This window comes from Neovison vison, chromosome 3 (assembly GCF_020171115.1).
Source record: "Neovison vison isolate M4711 chromosome 3, ASM_NN_V1, whole genome shotgun sequence".
Lineage (NCBI taxonomy): Eukaryota > Metazoa > Chordata > Mammalia > Carnivora > Mustelidae > Neogale > Neogale vison.
In genome coordinates this window covers 27,221,231-27,246,948 of record NC_058093.1, presented here as the reverse complement: position 1 = coordinate 27,246,948, position 25,718 = coordinate 27,221,231, and the positions used below count along the sequence as shown (strand labels likewise).

Genomic DNA, 25,718 nt, shown 5'->3' with positions numbered 1-25,718 from the left:
AGCACCCACACCCATGGATGAACAGAATCAGACCCCAGGGAATGGTGACTGTCCCACAGGGTGCAATTCCAAACCACATCCAGAGCGCCCTAGGCTCTCTCCAGGCAGTCCACCCTGCTTCCACCCAGAGAGGCTGCATAACTCGGGGCTGAGCAGCACCCACACTCTGGAATTAGGGGCCCCAGCCTGGGCCATGGAGGTTGGGTACCTCTGGGGATTTTTTTCCTTCATCTGTGAAAGTAGAGCTAATAGTGCCTCATTTATGGATTCATGAGGACTAATTGAATTAACTCACTTCCAGAGCAGCAGACCAAATGGCCTGCTGGCCTTGGCCTTGGCCCGGTACAACCTAGAGCACTGACTAGGGTAGGTCTGCTTTGGGGGACCTGGTTTTCTTCTAAGGGGAGAAGTTCATCCCCCACCCCACCATCACCACTCATGAGGGCCCCAAGTGTCCCTCTGCCTCTCCTGAGTTTCTAGAAGGAAGGTCAGGAGGGATATGGGTAGAACAGAACCACCTTCCTTCACTTCCCTGGAAGGAAAGGATCAGACTCCCCACACAGAAGGGGGGCTACTGAGAAGTGGGGCTCTGTGTCCTGTGCTAGGGAGGGGAGCACTTCTTTCCTTGTGGCCCCGTGCAAAGTCGGGGAGCTCCTTGCAATTTGCCCGAGGTTAGGTGCCCCCAGAACACAGGGGGTAGAGCACTCACATAGAATTTTGCTTCAGAAATAGGGTCTGCATCTGCAAGTGTGTAGTCCCGGCCTCTGTTAACATTGTTATTCTAGAAGCCAGTTACTTGGGCCCCTTGGAGAGCAGCAATTGAATTCTGAGGCAACACTTTCATGAACACGCTGGAGCACACCAACCCTGCTCCCTTTCCTTAAGGACCTCGGGACTGTCTCCCCCCACCCCACCCCGGCAGAGAAGGGAGCTCTCCTTACTTGAGGCGCTAGATGCCTCCACTGTCTCCGCGATCCACCTGAACTTGGGAGAAGGAAAGGCACTCGCTCCCCACCCAGGGGCAACCAGGGGGCCCAAGCATCATTCAGCTGGGAGTCCAAGGGGAGACAGCAGATTCCTGTAGTTTTAGTAGAGGATTCCACCTGGACTGGGGGCTTTAAGTTGGCCTAGGCCAAGGCCACGTGAGGGAGGCCATTCTCCTTCCTCCTGAATTCTTCTCATTCCCAACCCAACCAAAGCCGTGACTGTCCCCTTCCCAGGCGCTGTCTCCAGGAGTTGGGAACAGAGCTGGACAGATGAGACGGGCAGGCCCCGGTATCTCTTTCCCAAGGAAGCCCCAAAGACTCAGGCAAAAGACACACACTTTATTTTTCCTTCCTTTAATCTTAAGCAAAAGAAACACGGGGGTTCAAAAATAAAAATTTTATTTCCCCCCCTCCCAGGCCTTTCCCCCAGCTTGGCCACTGCAATCACCCTTCCTCCCCAGCAGGGACAGAAGAAGGCGAGGGTGCAGACAGCTCCAGCTGGGGAGGGGGAAGGCGGGGGTGTGCCGAGCTCGGTGCTGATCTCTTTCCAAATATAAATACACGTGTCAACACTCCTGGAAAACCCTCTCCACCTACCATGCAAGGCTCTCCTCTCTCTGGCAGTGTTTGGAGAGGGGGTGGGGGAGGGGAGTGCCCGGCACCGGCTGGCTGGGGGTTACTGCATCCGCTGGCTATGTACCCCACGGGCCTCCTGCTGTTCATTGTAGAAGAGATGACACTCGGGGTCCCCCCGGATGGTAGGGGCTCCCTGGATCAGCTTCCCAGTGTTGGGGTTCACACACCAGCACTCCCCACGCTGCCCGTTCAGAGACATCTTGCACTGGGGAGAGAGAAGAGAAGGATGTTGAGGACTGGCCCTGAAGCCCGCAGCTCTCCTCCCCTTCATGCAGCCTGACGTCTGCTGAGCAGCTCTGCAGGCTGGTGCTTCACAACCTTGACCGTGCACCAGGGACCTCGCTAACATGCAGACTCGCCTTCAGGAGGTCTGGAGCGGGGCTGAACTCCACTCTGTGCACAAGCTCCCACGTGACACCGGGACCCACCGAATATGCTCCAGTTAGCAAGGTGCTGGGGAGTGCCCCAAGCTGAAAAAACTCAGTCCCTACCCGCAAGGAGGTCCTGTCCCACGGGGTCGCCAGCAGACCAGGGTTTAGTTACAGTGTGAAGTGAAAAAACGCATGTAATGGTAGAAGTCAACACGAGCACAGGCCCTAGTGTGGGCCGTGCACTGTGGGAGCCATCTACACGCTGCTCATTCAGTTTCTAGTTTTTAAGTGTGTGTGTGTGTGTGTGTGTGTCTGTATGCATGTGAGTAAGCTCTATGCCCAACGTGGAGCTCCAACTCCTGACCCTGAGAGCAAGAGCCGCACTCTCTTCCCACTGAAGCAGCCGGCGCCCCCTACCGTTCTTCTCTAGCATACACGTTCACTTAATCCGCAACCACCTTGTGACTCAGGGACCATTACTCCACCACTTCACAGATGACCAGAAGGAAGTACAGATAGATTAAGTAACTTGACCAATGTCACACAGCTAGTAAGAGGCATAGCTAAGAAGCCATTCCTGTCCCAGGGTCCCTGCTCTTATCCATAAACTAATTAATTACCATGGAAAATCCCTTCAGTTACCGGTAAGGGACAGGACACAGTCTGTTTTTCATTAGAAGAGGTCACTGTTTCTTTTCAGCCCCAAATGCAGTAACCGTCACACATTTAGAGGGCGCGTGTATAAACAGCTTTGAACACTAGACTGGTATTTCAAGGGGCAAGATGCCTGCCTGGGCTGAGGGAGGTATGGACGTGAGCCCCACTCCCCAACCCCACAGCTGTGCAAGGGGAGGGTCAGTAGAGGCAATTAGTCAATGGTGTGAATCAGTGATTCGGGAAGTGTGGTCCACGGGTCATCAGCCATTCCTGGGAGTTTGGTAGAAATGCAAACCCTTGGTTGCCACCCAGCCTTCTGGAATGGTCAGACCCAGGAATCACTGCCAGGCGATTCTAAGGCTCAATAAAAACGTTGAGAAGCATTAGTGGAACCTAACGTGGCTTCTCCCCGGCGCTCCACCCAACCCAGACACCAAGGGCTAATGGCAGGTAGCTGGGTAAGAAGAGACAGCCTCTGGCAAGAGCAAGGCACAGCTGGGGTTCAGGGCCAAGGACATTCCCTCTCACCTGTTTGAGGTTATACAGGCCGTGCTTGTCACAGTTGGGGATGTGTAAGGAGTAGAGGTGCTCCAGAGGACCCCGTTCATCTGGAAGGTGCATGGTGGAGATCCGCTCCAGGACCTGGTCCAACTCCTGCTGGCAGGGGGTCTGTGGGCACAGACAGGCACAGGTGGGAAAAGAGGATTCTCAGAGTGAAACTGAGCTCATAGAACAATGGCCCTCAGAACCACCTCCTGCACAGGGAAGGGATGTTCCCACAGCCACAGAGCTGGTTGGTGGAACCAGCCAGGGACTTCTGACAGCGATCTCACTAATATGTCATCGTGTCCATGCCAGCCTCTATGAAAGTCCCATGGATGGGTGTTTTCACCCATCTTTCACTCTGTCAGTGGCTTTCAGAGGCCAAAATGGGATCTCCTTGGAAAAGCAAATTCAAGTGGCTTTCTCTAGAGGACCTCTGCCCCGACCCCATGGGCCAACCTCCATCCCTTCCCATTAACCCAACCGGGACCAAGACCCAAGACAAGAGAGCTCAGCTGGAGAGAGGAATGGGGGCAGCCGAGTGAGGGGAACACATCCCAGCAAGCTCAAGCAAGTTCAAGTCCATCTCTAGCATCCATTTCCTTGCCTATGCCCTGACGCCAAAAAGAAATGTGGAGGTTTCAGAAGGAGGGGACTTCAAGAAACCATATACCCAGTCTCTTTCAGAGCCAACAACTGAGGTCCCCGAAAGAGACACTGATCGGCCAGAAGGTCCCTGAATATGCTGGTGGCAGAACCAGAAAGGAAAGTGCTTTGTCTACAGGCAAATAGGACACGGATGTTACTAAGTGCCCTCCTCCACTGCGAGACCTCCCACCCCTCCAAGCACACCCAGCCCCTCTGACCCTGGCAGGCGGCGGCCGCAGCTTCTTGGGCTCATCCAGACCAAGGTGATGCTTGCCCCCCTTGCCCATCTGCCGGTGCTGCTCGGTGACCTTCTCCCGGAACACAGCCAGCTCCTTCATGCCCGACTTGAGGGGCTTCCGACTAGCACTGCCTCCACTGCCCAACAGATTCACGGTCCCATCCACATGGTTCTCAACCAGACCTCCTTCAGAGTGCTCATCACCGTTGTCTGCAGAGAGAGGAAGGGAAGAACTCTAGGTGCCGTTTGCAGAATGGCAGGGCCCCCAGGGCCAGTGTGAACCCCTGAGGATGGAGATGACCAATAGCCATGCGATTGTTCTAAGCAATTTACATAGACTATCGATTTCAGTTTTGCGGCAACTCTTGGGGGGTGTTACCCCAACTTTGACAGACGCGCAAGTCAAGGCACACAGGAACCGAGACTGAGCCCGCGAATCTGGCACTGGAACACAGGCCCACTGACTCCAGCAAAACACCTGGGAGGCCTCCTCGGTACTGCCTCCATCCGGAGCAGCACGGAGGAGCACGGAAGGAGGAACGTGTTTGCAAGGCTCTCACCATATGGAATGGCATTAAGTCCTCCTGAAGCCATCCTTCTCCCCTAGAGAGACCTCCGAGGCTCACCCACCAGAACCTCCAGGTTAAGTTCTTCAATCTGTGGCCTAAAAGGGCACAGATTGGGTCCATTTTCAAAACTAATGCCTGAGATCCCTGGCCAGGCCAGGATGAGGTGAGGGAGTGAGAAGGGGGAAGAGCCACCACCAGAGCCCGCCGCGCATCTGACACCCCGCTATCACTCATCTGCCCACCTGCCCCCTTCTCGTGTCCACTGATGACTCAGGCCCACGGCCGCTCCAGCACTGCCCCCAGCGGCCCTGACCTGTTCCCGTGTCTGTCCCGACATGCCACCACCAGCCACATTCCAGAGAGCCCGGTGAATAGGAACCCGGTGGAGCCCGGTGAATAGGCTCCACTTTGCACTTTCCACTTACCGCGAAGCATGGAGCATCACCCGATGCTCGTTCAAAGGCACCTGTTAAGTCTCTTTCCACTTTCCTCAGCCACCAGCCCCTCAGCTCCAGGGAGAGGCTCCTGCAGGGTGCACAGCTGAAGTGGAGGGGCCCTAAGAGCAGCCCCCAGCTACCACGGGCTCACGCTGGCTCGGTCGGTCCAGCCAGGGGAGGCCCAAGGAACAGAAGGGCATGGAAGAGTCGTAACCAGGGAGACAAGCTCTCACAGGCTCTAGGAGGGCTGGGACTCAACAGCCCCCTGTGGATACAGGAGGGCCAACCAGGTCTCAGACACTGGGGCCTAGAGCCATCCCCCAGCAGGTGCCAACAAGACCTAGATGTGCGGAGGGAGTGTTTCTAAACAAAATTTGCACATTTTCTCTTCCCTTTTTAGTGCTTTCAAAAACTTATAGCCCCGATAACATAACTGAAAGGCTCTTACAATATTTCTACACAATGGTTTCAGGTGAGACACTTAGGACCTGGTAGTCCCCTCCGAGCTCGGGCACAGGGTGGTGGGCTCAGATGCCCACTGTCCTGGACAGAATTCCACGGGAGAAAGAGCTGACCTGCAAAAGGGGGGCTGTGATGCCCACTCTGGGTTGTTGCAAGCTGTGGCGTTCACTCACTCCCTCGATGGCTAAGGGGTGGGAACAGTCTTGTGCTTCCTGGGGAACTGACACCTGCTTTCACAGAGCAAGCTCCAGAAGACTCTGGCCACCTGACCCCTGGGGCCCGTCCTCACCAGCTGCAGCGGCATTCCTTTAGAAAGCCAGCACGTGACCTCCAGACTAGCGAGCCCCAGCTGATAGGGCATTCTGGAGTTAAATCCCAGCTCCCCGACTTTTTTTTTTCTTTTGAAGATTTTATTTATTTATTTAACAGAGAGGGCGAGATCACAAGTAGGCAGAGAGGCAGGCAGAGAGAGAGGGGGAAGCAGGCTCTCCGCAGAGCAGAGAGCCCAATACAGGGCTCGATCCCAGGACTGTGAGATCATGACCTAAGCTGAAGGCAGAGGCTTAACCCACTGAGTCACCCAGGCACCCCCAGCTCCCCGACTTTTTACGCCAGCTGTATTTGTCCTGCACATACAACCTCCCTATGCTTCCATCTTGTTACCTGAACTGTTAGATATCACAGCCCCTACTTTACACGACTGCTGAGAGTATGTTACAGGTAAAGCAGTTAAGATAAGGCCTGGAACACAGAAACTCTGTGTCCTGTTGGTGATAATACTTCGATGATGAAGACAGCAACTGCCTCAGTTATCCGTTATCTGCTCGCTCGGCAATGCAGAACCCAAGAACCAGGCAGCAGAGGAAGAGAACCCCTTGAGCATCAAAACAGCTGTCAGCACGTTGAAGCATTGGCAAGTTCAAGTGCTTTCCTCACAGGGCGTGGGGACACGCAGCACAGGAACACTGCTGGTTCGCAGGAGCATGGATCCAGCGAGCCTGGTCTCTGGATGTCTGCTTTCTACGGCCACAGCCAAATAAAATCAACAAAATTAAAAGGAAAGAGAAGGAAGGCATGTGGACAGTGGCGAGAAGTATCGAATGGCAGGAAGATAAGAGGAGACTGAAAAAAAACAAACATAAGAGCTTTGGGCATGTTTAGTGCATCACAAACAGCTCCACACCCATGGATGATCCCGGAGGACTTCCATACTGTGTCGTCCAAAACAAGAGTTGTGTGGGTAATGACAAGGACCGTGGGACATTCAGAAAAGAGGGCGGGGGGTAATATGCCAAGCATTCCCCATTAAAAAAAGAGAAAAAAAAGATGTCTATCCAAAATTATTAAACTTTAGAAAAATAAAAATTGAAATATTTATTTTTAATAAATTACTTTTTAAAAATATTTCATTTATTTATTTGACAGAGAGAGATCACTAGTAGGCAGAGAGGCAGGCAGAGAGGGGGTGGGGAAGCAGGCTCCCTGCTGAGCAGAGAGCCCGATGCTCGATTCCAGGACCCTGAGATCATGATCTGAGCTGAAGGCAGAGGTTTAACCCACTGAGCGACCCAGGAGCCCAAAAACTGAATTATTTAAATGAGTACACACTCTGAAAATTCTCTCTAGAATGGCTATTTCCCCGGGGGTTCTGGGTAGCTCGGGTTTTACCATAGATAAACCGGCCACAGATCGAATCCTGTTCCAGAAGCCCAAGCACCACCCGCAGGGGATAGCCTATTTGAAGCCATTTGCCACCAAGCTGGATGGGAGTTCTGTCCCCTCCATATTCGATCAGACCCATCCACCCACCCCAAACTTTCGTCACACACCCTGTCTCCCGACCCCCAGCACTGTGGACACTGGGACCAGAGGATCCTTCCCGGTGAGCTGTCCTTTGCACTGCAGGATGCCAAGCAGAATCCTGGGCCTCAACCCACCACAGGCCAGAAGCCCTCCTGAAGTTGGGACAACCAAAACTAATGGCCCCCAGGAGGTGAAAGTGCCTCCCACTGAAAAGCACCCTTCAGAAGTTAGGCTTTCTCCGGAGGCCTAGAAGTTCCCCAGCCCTGTGCTGAAGACCTCTGATCCAGCCTAAAGCAGATCCAAACTCTGCTATCTTCACCTCACTCGGCTAAGACCCTCCACCACGGTTCCTCCCCCAGGACACTTTGAGAGCCCAGGAGTCCACCTTCTGGTTCCAGAGGACTCAAAGTTTCCTGTTCCCCCCTCCCTGAGCTCTCCTGGGGCTCAGACCACTGACAGGAGCCAAGGCAGCATCTGCTGACAGAGTCCCAGAGGTCAGTCCGCCTCTAGCGCTCAGAACAAGGCATCTGGAAACAGGTTAGACGAACAAGATGCGCACGGGTAAAGCGTCATCAGGCCGGCAGGCTCCGGACAGGGCTGGCTTGTCATCAGGCACAGCGGGCCCAAAGCCCAAGGGCCCAGGGAATGTGGGGATCTATTTTAAAAACAAAAGGAAAGGGGTGCCTGGGTGGCTCAGTGGGTTAAAGCCTCTGCCTTCAGCTCGGGTCCTGCTTCTCTGCCTACCTGTGATCTCTGTCAAATAAATAAAATCTTTTAGAAATAAATAAATAAAATCAAAAGGAAAAATATGCCTTTAGGTAAATTTTCTTTTAAGTCTTAATCTATGATACCAATACATGCACCATTCTAAGATACATTTACCAAATATTACAACATCTTTTCACAGAGGAGGACCACAGATGCCCAGGCATCCGGGGCCACAGTCCGAACGCAGCCCTGTACCAGGCCCCAGAAGGCAGGGGCCTACAGGGCCATCTGCTCCCAGGACAGAGTTGGCTTCCTATCCTGAGATGGCCCCGCCCTCTCTGAAGTAAAGGTCAGTTTGTCCGCCCTCACACAGGCCACCTGGATTCCAGGCTAGGTTTCGTCCCATTCCATTATTGATCCCAACGCTGCCAACGCACATGCCATTAAGATGAAGAAATCCACGGGTCTGGTTTGCTGACGCACATTCTGACGCTCCACACCTTGAAGTCCAAGCCCGGGGAAGGGACTGAGGGCTGACTGGGTGGAGACCACACGAGCTTGCAGACCGAAGAAAGCTTTGGTTCCATGACTGGTCTATTTCCAGCCGAGAAGCTCAAGAATTCAGGCTCCCAAGTCTCATGGCCTGACCGAATCCCAGGTCTCCACTGAGCTGTGCAGCCCCAGACATGTCACTTAAGCTCTCTGTGTTTCCACGGCTCATCTATAAATCACAGACCAACAGCACCCGCTTCCAGTGGGCAGCCAGACTGCCAGCGATGCTGCCTGCAGACCGTGCCGGGGAGCACACGGAGCCAGCTCTCAACGGCTCCCCCCACACTAGGGCAAGTACCCACCCGGCACTGCCAGGCACAAGGCCCTTATCCCATCATTACCCAGTGCTCTCCATACATTCTCTTCCAGGGGACAGGAGCGATCCGCAGGAAAACATTCCAAATGGAGAACTCCAATTAGAGATGGAATTTGCCCTCAGAACAAAAATACCAAGTTGCATTTTTTTCCCCTGCCCAAGAGTGAGGTTCAGAATACTCTCTATTACACAACCACTGATGTATGCAGCTCCATGGGCTGCAGTGCAAAGGTCAGTCTAAGCAATGGTTCTTAGCAGTCCAAATCCCACAACTGGAGAAGACTTCGGGCTTAGGGATAACCCACAGGGGCCTCCGGGGTCCCCAGAGATCTTCCCCTAAGGATTAGCTGTTCTCTACTCCATAGCGCCCCAGGAAATGGTTCACCGCTGAAGCAGGGAGTTTGCCGACTATATATGGAAGGTAACGTTTTTCCGAAGACAAGTGGGGGAGACCACAGAGGGCCTGGAGCGTGAGAACTCCCGTCCTGCATCCTGCCATGCCCCTCAACCTCATGCACCTGGAGGTATGCTCCGCTGAGAAAAGCAAGGACAATCAGAGGCAAGCAACGAGTACGGACAGCAAACCGAGGCCCAGAAGGACTACCACCTGGTCTAGAGGAGCTACACACTACCGCTATGCCATCAACAGAGTGCCTGGGGTCCCCAGCATTGTCCTCTGGCTCTGCCTTACTAAGTGGACCGGTCTCTCCCTCCAGGAGAAAGAGCTTTGCACCTTCATTCTGCATTCCGGACTACGCATTAATACCCTGGTTTTAAACTTTAATTTTGGCATAGCCTTTTTTTCCCTGACGTGATCTTGTTGGATCGTAGCACTGACGACCTGACCCAATGCATGAAAACCCTTGTGTTTGATGATTCCTGCTCTCATGAAACCACATTTTCTCCTCGTGCGATGCTCTGACCTCCACGCTCCAATTCCTGATCTATAGAAAACTTTAAAGCCCTCTTAGGAAAATAGGCCCCTGAAATCCAAACGCAACCCCGTACTCCTTCTTGCTTAGAGAGTGATTGAGGCTTTGTCCTTACACAGGCCTGGCGAGAAAAGGGAACTTCCCCCCGGAACATGCCACATCTTCCAACAAATGACTATGCCTTCCTGCTTTCTTCTTGTCTTTATTCTTAAAACCTAGGCATTTCCCACCTTCTCCTTAGCCTACCTCCTCTCTGGAAATCTAAGAGCTGGGGGTCCCCCAGAGAAGATAAACTCTGACTCCAAATCTGTCCTTCCCTCCTGTGGCTTCGCCTCCTTCCGCAGGTAATGGCATTGCAGGCCCTGCGAGAATGGATTCCGAGCAATGGGCCAGGGGAAGGCTGGCCGCTTTCCCGGTTCCACTCTCGCTGGACACAGAACTCACGTGGCTTCTGCTTTGTTGGTTTCTCCCCAAATGCACTTAATCTTGACACATGTTGGGCAAAAGAATTAATACTAACTCCCATCTTCTCATTAACATCCATGGCAATGGACAATTCATTAACAAAGTCAAATGGGCAGAGAACTCCAGGAGTCAAGAGGCCTTCCCGCTTTGCCGCTTCTCTTTCACCCATGATGTTGGCCAAACCCTCTAACCTTCCTGAGCTCCCCCTTCTCCAGCGTGAAAAATGTGTATAAGAATCCTACTCCAGTGAAGGCTGCGACTTATCATTACCATTTGCCCAGGGTGGGCAAAATCAAGTTCCAGAAGAAATGTGCAGACAGGTGATCTATTTCTTAAATGGGTAAATGGAAGATTCACGTACCAGGCAAGGGTGGGGAAGATCCAATCTGTCGGATGGCCATGCACACTGGAGAAAAACGAGTTACCAGAAAGTTCTGCAATACTATCTCTCTGTGTATTCCTTCTAAAGCCTGATTTTGTTGATCATATGAATTCTGTATGTCGCTCAACATCACAGTTCTCTGGCATCTGATGGAAGTCCTTGGGCAAGCGTGGATTCACCTAAATTACTTTACCTTTACAGAATTTATGGGAAGGAAGGCGAGAGAGGGAGGGAGGAGGGGAGGGAGGGGGATGGGAGGGAGGGAAAGGCGCTTATAACGACCACGCAGGCATAGGGGAGACAGGGCTCATCAGTAAAGTCACCAACACGCAGGGGATCCAGCTATCTTGAAGAGAATGTAAAGCCAGTGCCTTCGGATGGCTGACTGTGGCCCCCATGTGCAGTAACACAGGCCCGCGAGGCTGGGGTGGAGAATTCAATCCCCGCTGGAAGGCAGGCAGAAGGTAACCATGGATGGGGAAGAAAGGGGAGCTTCTTTGGCATCTTTCAGCTGAGATCCTTGGTCTCTCTGGATCAGTGGCCTCATTTATGTGTCTCCCTCCCCCCTTTCTTCTAAAGGTCAGAGGCAGCCAGCCACACTGGTGCTCACAGGGGAATTCTGAAGAGAGTATATGTACATGGACATTCATAAATGGACATCCACTGCGGTGGAGGCTGGCACCCGTGGCACATTCCAGCTTCAGGAATGACACTCTCCGGGTCAGCCCATCTACCCCCTGCTGGCGCCCAGCTTCCTTCCAAACTCCCTTCCCATTCTCTCCCAGCCTTGGAGGCCCTGCTCCCTACACCCGGCACCCCTGCGTGGTGTCAGCAAAGCAACCCTGAAGTCTCCCAGATGCTACCACACTGGACAAGAAACCCTCTGGGCGACAGACCAGGAGCTCCTAGGCACAACTATGGCACAAAAGGAATTCCCTTGGGGGAGGAAATAGCTACAGGCAGCCTCTTCAGTCCTTCCTGATCCCCCGTCATCCAGGCTGTATCCCACAGGGGCAGGCACTGGTCACCTCACCTGGGGCTCATCATCCTACCCTCGGAACTATCACGGGCTACTGGAGATGATGCATGAAAGCAGGACATCGAGCCCACTGCCGGCCAAGCCACCCTAAACTCTTTCTGGATTCTCTTTGAACACCAGCTCTTCGGTTCAAAACTTTGGCTAACTTGCTCTAGCCAAGCAGGAAGAGAAGCACTGGCCTAAAAGCCAGTGGGCGGGGGGTGGGGGGGCCGGGGGCGGGGGGCGGGGAGGTGGCAGTGTGCAAGGTTCTGATCCCGATGCTAGCACCATGCCCCGGATAGTGAGTGATGCCATCAGGGGTTTAAGATGTGTAGGCTTCAATATATGGGGGCGTCTGGCTGGGGTAGTTGGTAAAACACATGACTCTTGATCTCCAGGGCATGATTGAGCCCCATGTTGGATGTAGAGATTACGTATTTAAAAAAAAAAAAAAAAAGAGCTTACATGGTCAAGATGTGTGGGGTTCAACCTGCTCATCCATAAGTTCAGTGAGTTTGATTAGGGGAACGGCGCCCTGTCTTGCCTGTTGATCAGAAATCATCCCAAGAGCTTGCTACAAATGGTCCTGGACTCCAGCCCTCTGGGGTTCACGGCAAGCCTGAGCAAAGGTTAAGGGCTCTGTATTTTTAACAACTCCCTCCAAGCTCTGGCATTTCCAAGGCCCCATTCCTCTGCGTTTCTCGCTCTCCTGCCTCAGTTCGCTGAGGAACTTCTTGGTGACAGGAGAACGATGCCAGTTCTTTGCAAGGGACAGGACTTCATGGGAAGACAGTCTCATAAGCTCTTTCCTTCCACAGGCTCGTAGGTTCATAAACAGACGCGTATACATGCATGGATGCAACAGGGGCCCTTCTTGGCCAGGCATCATGGAGATTTCTAGAGCATGCCCTCACGGCGCCATCTCCTCCCGGGCTCCACCGAGTGAGCAGGAAGAGCACGGCCTCTACAGAGCTTCCCTGCCTGTGCGCTCTCTAAAGGGCTGCTTTATAAACACCAGGGTCATTCCTGGAATCACAAAGACCTGGGGAGGGTCAACGCTGAGGCACACCGTTTGAGAAAACAAAAACAGGCTCAAATTCAGCCAAGGTCCCCTGGGACTCCGTGAGCCAGGCTGTCCTTGAAGAGCCAGAGAAATTGAAAGCAAGATGGCAAGCAAACAGCCCTATCAGCTTTCACCCTTTCCACGGGTCCCAAACATGTCTCCTCTGGCTCAACTAAAGCCATCCAAGAACCCGGCAAGGTGACCCCGCCGCGGAAACCCCAAGGGGGTAGAGAGTGTGCTCTGGTGCAAAGCTGGGATAGGGGATACGGGAACAGGCAGGATGTGCCTGACCCAGCAACTCTACATCTCCCCGACACGTACACAAGAGCATGCATTACAGCATTACCTGTAGGGGCAAACCCAAGCCAGCAGCCTTCCAGCAGGTGAACGGAGAAGGAAATCCAGTAGGGTAAATACAATGGAGTAATACACAGCAGTTGACCAGAATGGCTCGGACCTCTGATCACTCCTCTGATCTATCCACCTAACAGACCTCTAAACCTAACGCTGACACAGAGAAAAAGTTGCAGAACGAGTCCTTTTTGCACATGTAACTTATTTTCAGAGAACTCTAGATGTTGGGCATCTATTAGCAAATCTGTTTAGCCAAGGAACAGAAACAGGAAGGAATGCATGCTGGTGGCTGCCTCTAGGGACAAGGGACAGCAACAAGAGGTTGGTGGGGAAAGCCATCGGGAAATATTTTTTTAAGCAGACATGAAGCTGGGACACCGGGGTGGCTCAGTCGGTTAAACAGACGTGAAGCCAACAGGACAAAATGCCCTCCACTCCCAGTTCTGGGTGGCACACTGGTGTTACTGCATGATTCCTATTACTTCTTCTCTGCATTTTTACCATTTTTTAAAAGATTCTATTTTTAAGCAATCCGTAATCTCTATAGCCAACGTGGGGCTCGAACCCACAACCCCGAGATCAAGAGCTACACACACCACTGAGCCAGCAGGTGCCCTACAACCATTTTCTTTAACAAGTCATTTCCCTCATTACATTCATTCCTCCCTCTCCCTGCCAAGCAGGGGTATCTGTGAACTTGGGGTGCCTCTGAAAGCCCCCTGGGTGCAAGAGGGCCGAACATGAGTGACCTGGCCAACTTGACTGGCACTCACAGGCCACCACAGTGTCACCAGGGTCACCTGCCTGCCAGAGACTGACCATGGGCTCCTGGCCAGGTCTCTGTGGGATGAAGAACTGGGAAATGAATCAGAGGAAAGACCTAAAGAGAATGGAAGACAATCACAGAGTCAAGGAGAGGAGGACAAAGGAATCAAGCTAGTGCAGACCTAAGAATGGAAAGCCAAGGGGACGAGGGCATCCCAGTGCAGCCCACAGGGCACCGGGGACACCCACAGGTGTGGCGTGGTGCAGGTGCCCCCAGGCCAGTCATGCCCGGAGGAAGGGAGACGGCTGTTCCAGCTCCCTGAGGCCCAGAGAGTAAGAGAATTAACTGAAATAGAACGATCCAGGGTAGAAGCCACTCAAGACTCTCACGGTAACTACTAAAACAGGCAGCACACACGGCAGATGGGAAGAAACTGCAGACTTGCTCTGGTAGAGTTTAGGAGGAACCTTTCAAGGAAGAAGGGCAATATGGCTTCCAAGTGTCCAAAGGCCACTGGACTGAGACTATGAAGGGCCATCCCTGGGCAAAGCACTCTTTTATTTGACTCAGCTTCTCTCACAGCTCCCTACCCAGAGCACACTGGCAAAAAGCCTGGGTCCCTGCTTTCCCTTCCTCCTCCAAAGGATGGAGCTTCTTGAAGATGCCAATGTGGACTTCGCGCCCATAGCGCTTTAAAGAAAAGTATGAAAAAATGAAAGGAGGGCAGGAAGGACATTTGGTGTGCTCGATTTACTTTTCTGGAAGAACAAGATGGTGCCTTCTAAGTCGAAAGGAGAGACCCGTCAAACCCAATTCGCTCTCTCCTGTGACTCCACTCACCAGAAAGGGTTCTCATTATTTCACCTGGAGAACTTCCCAAAAGCCTTGGTTGAAAAGGCTAAAAGCTGCCCCTTCACTTGCATGCGATTTATAAACAGCTCTACTGACTTTTAGTTCCTTCATAGTTAATATTCAACTTTTTAAAATGCTTCTCTTGGGGCCTGCAGCTGGCTCGGTCAGTAAAACTACACGATTCTTTATCTTAAGAGTCGTGAGTCTGAGCTCCACGTTGGGTCCAGAGATTACTTAAAAGAACACAATTAAATCTTAAAAAAAAAAAAAAAAAAAAGGTTTCAAATAAAATGAAATGCTTCTCTGGCTCCGCTGGTGCTGAGTCGTGTGTCAAACGCATCTTCACATTCTTGCACGCGGCACATGGCATGCGCTCCCTCCATGTGTTAACCCTCAGGATCAGGACAGCTGGCTCCCTCAACACCACCCCACCATTCTCTGGCCTAGGGTACTGTGTTCTATTTAATTCTCACTTTTCCAGCCTCTCCCTCACCATCCAGGACCCCCAGCAGCAAGACTGGTCAAGAGTTTTGAAAAGGGGGAAAAAAAAGGGATCAGCAAGTGAAGTAAAGAGGTAAGAGAAAAGACGCTTCCCTCTCCCGGGACCCACATTCAAACAAGCGTTCCCACACTCCGTTCGGGGGATATGACCCCACAGACCAGCTCCCGGAGTGATCAAGACCGGGTCGTACCCACCCGTCTCCTCCTACCCTCGCCTTCCGCCCGCCTCTTCTCCAGCCCCGTGAGGGCTGTTCCCAGGGACTGCGGGCCTGACAAAGTGAACCCGGGGGGCGCAAACAGAAACTAAAAACCTGTAAAGATGTCCAGGATTGCCTGCCCACACTCTCAAAACCAGCACAAGAAGCGTCCTGAATATAAATAAGTGTCTTTAAATAGGTCACCATGCTTTTCTTTTTCCTCAACGAAAAGTTCACTAATTGTGTCTGATAAAATAGGGCGTCACATCTGGGGTCCTCCCTGGTTCTGCTCTCTGGGCAGCAACGGGAACCGGGGACAACCCACAGAGCTTCAAGGGAGACTCCCCGACTCTGGGGCGTAAACGGGCCACGCTCTCAACCACTGGCAGAACCGTAATGAGTGGCCGTGGCACCAAAGGCCATGACCACCCACTGGAAAAAACCCTCCACCACTAACCCCATTCTGGACTTTCCAAAGCCAAGGGCAGCCATCCAGGGAAGCCACACCCCACGGAAGAAGCCATTCCTCTGAACTGGATCCCTTCGTCCCTGCTCTTAATACACTTGGCAAATCAGAAAATACAGAAAAACAGTCCCTCTCCTCCTGTTCCGTGTGCTGCGATTAGACGAAGAAGGAAGGAGAACCTGTAGGGCATCGATTATCGCAGTTTCTGGGCTAAGTGCTTTGTGGACAGAACTGCATTTTATCATCTGGCAATCACACGAGGTTGATAGTTTCTTATCCCCTCTCACCTTGACAAAAAAAATAAATAAATAAAACACAAAGCCAGAGTGTTTGAGGCCAGCTGCCCAAAGTCACGTCATCAATGGCAAAGCCAACACCAAATCCAGGTTGCTCGGCTCAGGGGCTCTTCAGGGAACCAGGCTGGCGTCTGGTCATTGGCGTCACTGGCAGCTTTTAACCCCCAGGGCTTTATTCCTTCTATTTTATCACCTTCGTCCCCTCCTCATCTAGGGATCTCGTCTTGCCTGTCCCTGGAAAGCCCTTCTGATCTCCCACACCCATCCTAGCTGGGCTCCCCTTCCTCTCGGCCAGTCACACCTCCTGCCGCTGTTGCTATAGAAACGAACCAGCCTTAACAGGCGGTTGCATAGACAAGGGCCCCTAGGGGACTGCCATTTTCATTTTATCTTGGCCTCAGGCACTTTCTCAAAAAGCAACTGCACCATCGACATGCAACTTGGCACCTCCATCCAAAAGTCAAGGCGACAGACCTGAAAGAAACTTCCTGGGCAGCTGCACAAAGGAACAGTTTTGAGAAGTTATCCCTTAAGGTCCACCTCCCAGGGAAAAGGAGCTTTTCTGAGCAGCGAGCAGCAATATATATGATTCGCTGCTGCTTTGCAGTCGTTGAGTCTGCGGGACTGAGGCCCTAGGAGAAGCATCTGGAGACCCAGATCCACTCCGGTCTGCGCCTGCGCTGGAACTGGAATGCAGCCTTGATTTCTTCATCTGTCAAGTGGGGAGAATCCTGAGGCTAAAACAAGAGCTGGAAAAAAAAACAAAGCCAAACCAAAAAAACCCTACGGACACTTTCTCAAAGTGGATGATGTCTGGAAGAAAGTGATTTTAATTACCATTATTTTGTTCTTTACCCCTTGGGACAGACCCTTGGCTCACTGCACCCCACAATCCAGCCCAGACCCCTCCTGCTAGAAGGTCCCACCTCCTTGAATCCTTTCAGGGGTTCAACATGCTAAGCCTCCCCACGTCTCACCTCCCCAACTTGCTGAGGCCTTCCTGGGTTCTGAGGCCCTCCCTCCCTGGCTTCCTGGCCTCCTGCCTCCCAGCACTCAGCTCCTTGAAGGAAACACAGGCTGACACACCTATACCCATTCACTAATTAGGAACCCCAGGCTCTACTCTGCTCAGGCCAACTGAAGGGGGGGCCCATGGGCCAATTCTCCAGCCCCACAGCTGGAGGCCAGCCAGCCCCTGCCCCTTCTCCCCAATCTCCACTCCTGCCCTGCCTCCCAACAGCCAGGAAGAGATGTGGGGCTGGCAGCCAGAAGGGGCCCCACAGGCTGCCAAGTGCCCCCTCCCCCCACTAAAAAAAAGGTTGTGGGGGGAAACAATTCCTGACTACAGTCGACTCTGTATTTCTTTCCGGAGAAGCCGGCTTTCCGAGCAAGGTCTCCCTCTGTGCCCTGACTGACACCCAGGAGCTGAGCCAGAGCACATCTTCCCTGGCTATGTTAAAGGACAGGAGTGGCCCAGGAGGAAGGGCATAGGGGGATGGTCCATTTTCCAGGAGCGGAAAAAAAAAGAATCCATAGCCAGTACACTCTACTCACTGTGGAGGTGGGGGTGGGGGGCAGTTACCCTGGAACCTGAAAGCCAACAAGTTTCTCTGGACTGACTACCCCATCTGTAAAGTGGGCTTCTCCTCTCGGCACCTCCCTCCTCACGGTCATGAAGGCCCTCCAAGTCGAAGGAACTTTCTACCTCAGATTCCCAGTGGCAAGGGCTGTGTTTTGTCCCAACTGTCCTGGGTTTCACTAGGACACTGGGTGCACCTGAAGATTCAAGCAGCTCCCTTCTCTGCTTCCTGGGGCCTCCCTCCCACCAGAGGCTCCAGAGCACAGCCGCCACTATCATTATGCCCAGAAAGGCGGTCCCTCAGAGGGCTTTCTGGGACCACGAACGGAATCAGACACTGGGAAGAATCTCAGAGCCCAGAAAACACTCTCCCCAACAGCCCCCCGCCACCCCGCACTCCTGTGGAGAGCCCATCAAACCTTTTCTAAATGAGAGGCTGCTCCCCAACTCAGAGCGAGGTCCACTCTGCAGACGGCGTAGTAAGGACACGTCACTTTTTGGACAGAATGCCCAATGTCTTTGCCAGGATCACGTTCAGCTTTCTGGCGCCCAAGGCTCAGGCAGGAGAGACGTGAGAGCCCATTTTCCTGGAGCAGGAACCAGGCACCCCAGGGCCTTCCCTGGCTTGGACAACACCCCCGCCGTGCAGCCCGGCCCATGCTCCAGGTACTCAGTGTGCTAAGACTAGCTGGCTCCCACCTGACCCTATTGTTCTGAAGCTGGGTCTACAGCAGGGCGCCTGTAGGGGGCTGTCCCCGGAGGAAGGAGCTTCCTACCCCTGAACGGGGTAGGCCTCAGGGATCCTCTGGTCCTCCGAAAACCTCAGACAGCGAGGTCCTCACGGCTGGCTGGCCGGGTGAAGGCAGAAGCCAGCCCTGTCACCAGCTTAGAGCAGCAAGCCCGCACAAGTACCCAGGGTCCCAACCCTGGGGCCACTTCTGTCCCTGCAGTCCCTCCACTCCCAGCTGAGGGGTTAGAGGGTGATTCTCCCAGATGAAGAAGGGTCAGCCTCAGACATCGGGGTACGGGCCCTAAGGAGCACTGCCTAACTCATCCCTAAAAAATGGAAGCCTTCTCACCTCAAACCACTTGTTTGACGTCAAATCCATTTATACTGTATTTAAAGTACAGTTTCCTTACCCTTTCTACAAACAGCTCAACTACGGTCTGTGAAAGTAGGCCAGAGGGATGGATATTTCCATTTTATACGTAAAGAGATGAAAAAAAAAAAATGAAGTGCTAAGTTTTGTCTGTATTATCTAGCTTTCCACATACACACACCCGCACGCAGACACACACGCGTGCAGGTGCCCCCCTACGGAGTTGCTGCTGTCGATACGTGATTTACAGATAAGGAAGATGGAGGCTGCTGGGGAAGAACCTGCCTTGGCTAGCATGTGGCTGGAAACCGAGCTTTGAGCTGAAGCAACTTCACACCTCGATGAGGCCACGAAGCACGACCCTCAAACCTCCGGGGAGAGGCGCGGCCAGCCTGACACAGCCCACGTGGCCTTCGTTTCGAAGGCCAAGCTCGCTGGGCGTCAGGGAGGAGACACAGTCGGCTGCCGTCAAGGCAGCCAGCGTGTGTGAGCACCGGCTCCATGCCGGAGGCTCGCGGACACCACAGCTGTCCTCATGCGCACCCGCTAAAGAGAGCAAGGTAAACTGGTAATCGAGGAAGGCCCACACGCGTCAGCACTGGGGTTCTCGAACTCAGGCTGCAATGGAACCCAGTCCCCATGATGGCACAAGCAGGGCGGCCGCCCCCCACCTCTGCTCACCCCACCCTGGGACCCTTTTGTCTCTCCCATCTGCCGCACACTGGTCACCTCCCTCTCTGTGAAGTCCCCAGGCCTTGGGCCTCCCAGTGGAGTTGAGGGAATGCAAACAGCCAGACCTGGCCCATGCGTGGCAGGTGTCCAGGAACAAACTTTCGGGCTGACGGGGTCAAAGACTTTTGTTGCCTACAGCCCCCCCTTCCCTTGCTTGACCACGGGGGCAGAGGGGAACAGAAGGAAGGTCAGCCGCCTCTCTGCTCGTGACTCACCTGCTTAGGCGTCCCCTAACGGAGCTTCAGAGTCCAAAGCTCAACATGGAGGTAAAAAGCCTCCCTCTCTCCCTCACAGGGATCTTGGAAGACAGGAGACAAAGCCGGCTAGGAAGCCAGTTCATGATAGGAGGAAGACAGATGGGAAGGCGACCAAACCCCTGGCAGCTGCCTGCCAATCTCAGCAAAAAGCTGGCCAGAGACAGCAAGGAGTAGAGAGGCCTAGAACGTCTGCCAAGCAGAACACCAGCTCCCCTGGTGACTTAAAAGCTTAACCTTGCTCCTCTCTGCCTCGGTTGCAGGGAGAGCAACCCTAGCACGAACCCCCTTGGGGATGTGACCCCTGCCCCCCCACCCCCACCCCACAAAGCCCAGCCCCATATTCCTCTGCCAACCACACTCCTCATCCCAGAATTAGACTTGTTTCCAGCATTCCAATCCCCATCACCTACGTGGTCTCCACCTACCTGGAGTCCTGTGGAAGGCTGGGGTACATCTATCTTCTGTGCCATTTCTCAAACCTTACCCGCCTGAACCCGCTGTTCAAGACCCAGCCATAGTGGGAGAGGCCACGGGGGCCAGGGGAGAGGGGGTTAGGAAAGCAGCATGGATTAAGCAGGGAAGGAAAGGGGAACTGGGAACACTAAGAAGGGACAGACTGAAATGAAATGCTGTCCCTGGTGATGAGGCTCTTCAAAAATAATAATAATCGAGCCCTTTGTCGTCGTTGTTGTTGCTGGTACCGTGTTGTAGCATGTGAGCGGGGTCAACAACAAAACCAAATGTGGGCAGAGCCTACATCTTTTCTGCTCCTCCTTCATTCCCTTGAGAAGCCCCTGCTGTGCCCCCAGCCCCCCACCAGGAACTGTCGTCCTATTTTGCATTTCACTGGAACCAAGAATTTTTGGAACTTCCTTATATCAAAATTTAGCAACTGTGCATCCAGTTTTCTACAGCAGAGAACAGCTAATGTGAGACCCGACTAGAAGCTAACCTGATTAATGGGCTCCAGTACAGGGATTCTCTCCAAGGAGGTCCTCAAGAGGCAGGACAAAGGGAACCAAATAGGCTCCTGCTCCCAAGGCCCACAGGCGTCTTTCTAAGACTAACTTCCACGTAGTCCCCTAACCCAAAGGAAGGATTTGCCCGAAAATTTCAGTTTAAAGCTCCGTGCTAAGGTAAGCAAAATCTTAGAACTGTCTCAGCTTCCCTCTTCCCTCTGCCTGCCAGGAAACTCAATAGTTCAGCCTGGCCAAGAACCACTGCAAAGACAGACCTGTGCGGTGGTCGTGAACACATAGATTCCTCTTTCCCCTGGACACCACCACCTATGCTAATTCGGAGACTCCTCAGCCCTATTTTTATAAGATCCTAGGACCTGGTTACAGAGGATTTGGTTTCCTCAAAGCTTCTTCAAATACCTTGTCAGGGGAATGGATGAGATCGTTATTACCACACAAAGGGAACCATCACGGTGAACAATGCGGACAGAGTGGAAGGTGAGTTAGGAGACTGCAGGCAAAAAACCCTTGATTCCATGACTTCCTCGGATTCCAGCCCTCAGAGGAGCACAAGGGACGGAGGAGGCAGCCAGCCCACCACTGCTTGCCTCCTCACCCGGTTGGGACTTGGGGAGCCACACCCTCCAGACCAGACCTCCCTCCAAGGCCAGACTGTACACAGCCACATCCCACTAGGTCAGGTGGCCCAGGAACCACCGGTCTCTGTCCCCCTCCTGCCACCTCAACTCCCCCACCTCCTCCTCCCAACGCATCCTGGTGACTCAGGCAGAGCAGCTTAGCGGGGCAAGTGCTGGGTGTTCTGTCCAGAAGGGGGGAGGGTGGCGGAAGGTAGTGGTGTTAGCAATCAGTGACAGTGGGTCCCACTCATTCCCCAAGTCTATTTTACGACTTTGAACTCAGTATGCAAATTTATGCAAGACAAGATGCAAAGCAGCGCTTGGAGCCAGAAGTCCCATTGCTTTTCTCCCCTTTCTTGAAGCTGCACTGAACCACTGTAAATCAGCGCTAGCCTCTGCCCCCCTTTCTGGTCCCCCAGCAACTGCAGATGCAAAGGCTCCTCAGACCCGCCCGCCCGCCCGCCTGCCTGCCCTGGGACTTTGAATGACTGCACATTTCTATAGCACGTTTATATGTGCAGACGGCCAGACGGCCACTGGGGCGGCTCCGCCCCTCGGCATAATCCCAGGCATTGTACACGGCAGGGAAGGAGGCAGGGAGATGCGGAGGGAGCCAGTCCACCCCGCCAGCCCTGAATTCTGAAAGGGTGCCCACTTCCTCCTCTTACCCCGACATTTCTAGGCACTCCTGCCCACCCCATCAGCAAACACACCCACACACTGTTAAGATCCAGACCTCAACAGATCTCAGGGGGCCCCCCACTCCCATTTTTCTTCCAGGCTCACTCACCTATTCCAACCCCTAGTCTGACATGCTGAGTTTCTCTGAACCAACCAGTCCTGACCCATCACCCCCAAGGGATGGAGGCTCAGCACCAGCAGATGTGCCCCACCCCCCACCCCCTGCATCCCAGCCGTCCCCAGGAAGTCAGCGACACAGCCCCTGAGTCCTGGGAACAAAGACAAAAGAGCTAACAGCAAAGCCGGAACTGCTGGGGTTTGCTGCCTCAAAATAAGAGGGTATGTTTAAAATTCTCAAAAGCAACCTGCTCAAAGAGGAATGCAGTCTGGGATGGGAGAGAGCTCGTTCTTCAGAGAGGGGAGAAAAGGGGATGGGAGATGGAGGGGGGAGGAGGCAGATTTCAGGGCTACGGTCTCTTCTGGGCCACATTCTGTGCACCCCTGACACCCAACCCGGACCCCAGGGCTCTATGGGCAGTGCCACGCCCCTGCCCAAGACCCTCTCTGGCACAGAAGCCTCGAGAAACTTGCCCCTCTCTTTCCTGCACCCCTGCCAGCCCAGGTTTCATCCTGCAGTGCCCCCTCTTGCCCAGTCCTCAAGCTTCAGCACCCTGCTTTGGAACACTTCTTTCCAGGGTGCCCACCCAGCTTCCACATCTAGCTCCCACCTCCCACCCCCAGTGTCCCCTCTTCCCAGTCTGGAGCACAAGAGAAATATGCGGAAGGCGTCTGTCTGGGCACTGGGAGGAGAGGGCTGAGGAGGCAGCTGGGGCTAGCTGGTGGAAAGGAGTCCCATAACCAGGCAGAAAATCCAGAGTGACATTCTTCCCATGAACTCACCCCATTGTCCCTGGGCTCCCCTGACAACTCCCCCCTTCAGGCTCTAGGGAGGAGTGAATGGGGAGAATCTCCCGCATCTGTTCTGGGGCTTGGAAGCAGGAGAGCTGCCAGTGGAAAGGAGGAAGGGTGAAAAAAGTACAACGTTTAGGGAGGACCTGTGCCACGCACTTAATGATTAAGACGATCAAAATCCAAAGGAGTCTGTGAACTTGGAGGCCTTTGAAAAGTTCACCCTGCTGAGGAAGATGTTTAGTTTGTCAGAGTTCAGCCCAAAAAGCACAGTACCTCCCTGGTGGGGAGCTGGGGGGGGGTGCAGGCAGGAGCGAGGGGGCCACGGAGGAGGTACATAGGGCCAAGTCTTTTCCTTTTATTAAGACTTTCTAAGAGAAGCCGGAGGGAAGGGTTAACGTGGAGGCCAGGAGGGGAGGGAAGCAAGCGGAGGGAGAAGAAAGGGACTTGGGGTTTCTGCTACCTCCTCTGAGGAAACCCCAACTTGCTCTGCACTCAAGGTCAAAATGTGCCAGAGAAATAGAAGAAAGATTTCAACTCTTACCCCCAATTCCATTCCCAAGGAGAACAGGGAAAAAACAATAGCTGGGGAGAGGAAAGCTGGGGAGGCCTGACGGTCCTGGGGGGTGGGGAGGGGGTACATGACTATGACCACATAAGCTTACAAGCAAGCAAAAATGTTTTCACTTAACCCTTTTCTTCCTTTCTTTCATTTTTTTTTTTTTTAAGCTTGAGGAACTTGGTCATACTCGCTTGCTTTTTAAAACAACAGCAGCAGGCAGTGGACACATTTCCCAACTGTCTCCAAGAAGAAAAAAAATAATTACAGTCTCCTCCAGACCACTGGGGCAGAAGGTTTTGTAATTTTTAAAAACAAAAACCAAAACAAAAGTGAGATTCTGACTGCCTGGTCGTGTCCCTCAAATTCGTTTTGGGGGTAATGAGGATCCCTTACAAAGACTCCCAGGGCCCCCCTTCCACCGCACAGGGAGGATCTCCCCGGATTAGGACCGGGGTAACACCTCCCCGCGGTCAGAGCAGCCCGGTCCAGCGCCCGGGCATCTTCTTGCCTTTGGTCCTGGGGCCCAGATGCTCTAGTGAGTAGCACTGCTGCCCCCGCCCCGGGACTGCAGCCGGCGACCCGGCTTAAGTTACACTGACTCAACTGCTGGGCAGAGTCTCCGAAATGCCCCTCTCTTATTGTTCCACCCAACAGAGAAGCACGCACGAGCCTTCTTCGTTCTCCCCGGAACAAGAGCAGCGCTCGTCTGCGTTTCTCTCCTAAGCAACCCACCCTACGGAGTCCCAAATCCTTTCTTTCCACCTCACCATCCCAAACAGAAGGGTCCCTCGACGAACTGCCGCCCTTCTCCTAGCGCCCCGCTCTCATCAGACGTCCCCGAAGTCACCGGCACCCGCCAGCCTCCGCCCCCCAGCAGTGTCCTCCACCCGGACCTTTCCAGGAAACCTTCGGTCGGCGGCCACCGACTCAAACTGTGCCCCAGCTAAGCCTCAAGTTCGTACTCCCCCAGGTCTGGCCAACACCCTCCTCCCCAGTATATCCCCCCTTCCAAAACAGAAGTCGAGGTACGTCCCCCCGGGGAAGACCACGGTAACAGGGATGCCTCTCCTCTGCCCACTTATCCCGACCAAACCGGTAAGCAGCCAGGGCTCTCCCGCACGCTGTTAACTCCAGCTTCCCTCCCCGGGCCTGACTTTCGGGTCCCCCTCCCAAGCAGTCGCCCACAACCGGTCGAGGACTCCGCTGTTCCTCCACTAAAGCGGTCGCGGAGCTCCCGTCGCACGCCGCTCCCGCACGGAACGGCCCCCGGCCCGCGCTCCGCTGCCCTCTAAGTTTCTCCGAACTAGTTGTCCCAGTGCGCGTTACCTGCAACCTGCTCGGGGTTGGCGCCGTACTCGGCGTCGCGGCGCTTTTCACAAGTGCCCTCGCCCAGGACCAGCGCCTGCAGGGGCAGCTCGGAGCCCGGGTGGGGATAGCAGCGCAGCCCCTGGGCGCAGCGCGGGGTGTAGACGCCGCACGCCTCGCCCTCCAGACGCGCGCACACGGAGCAGCAGCCGCAGCCGGGTTCGCGGACCAGCTCCGCGCAGGGCGCGCGGGCGTCTCCGGCCACCCCGGACGCGGCGGCAGCGGCGGCGGGCGGCGCGGCCGGAGGGGGCCCGCAGGCGGCCAAACGCTCGGGCGTGCAGGGCGGGCAGCGGAACAGCACCTCGCCGCGCACCCCGCTGCCGCCGCCGGCGCCAAGGAGCAGCGGCAGCAGCAGCAGCGAGGGTGCCAGGAGCAGCGGCAGCGCGGGGCCGCCCAGTCTCGGCAGCATGTTGGCGGTGGAGAGCGCGACGGTGGAGAGCGCGACGGCGGAGAGCGAGCGGGCAGGTGGCACGGCCCTCCTAGCGCGGGAGCCGCCTCCTCCACTTCTTCCTCCTCCCCGGCAGCCGCAGCCGGGTCCTAAAGGGCCCTGCTTCTCCCCGCCCCCTGCCTTCTCCCCTCCCCCTTTTGGAGACCACCCCTTTCCCCCGACACTCCCGCGCGCCGGCCTGTGAGTGCGCGCACGCCCGCACGCCCACCCTCCCCCGCCGCGCTTCTGGGCCCTATGGGTCCCTCGCACCATCACCACCCCGCCGCCCTG

General features: G+C 54.3%; 1 protein-coding gene across 1 annotated transcript; it reads right to left on the bottom strand.

Moving 5' to 3' along the window:
* Positions 1-1,324: 1,324 nt before the first annotated feature.
* On the bottom strand, positions 1,325-25,477 carry IGFBP2 (insulin like growth factor binding protein 2). The gene is made up of 4 exons (XM_044241573.1): positions 24,962-25,477; positions 4,060-4,289; positions 3,179-3,319; positions 1,325-1,827 (listed from the first exon to the last, which is right to left on the bottom strand). Exons 1-4 carry the CDS (start codon positions 25,407-25,409, stop codon positions 1,663-1,665), a joined length of 984 nt encoding a protein of 327 aa, XP_044097508.1. The 5' UTR covers positions 25,410-25,477; the 3' UTR covers positions 1,325-1,662.
* Positions 25,478-25,718: the final 241 nt, after the last annotated feature.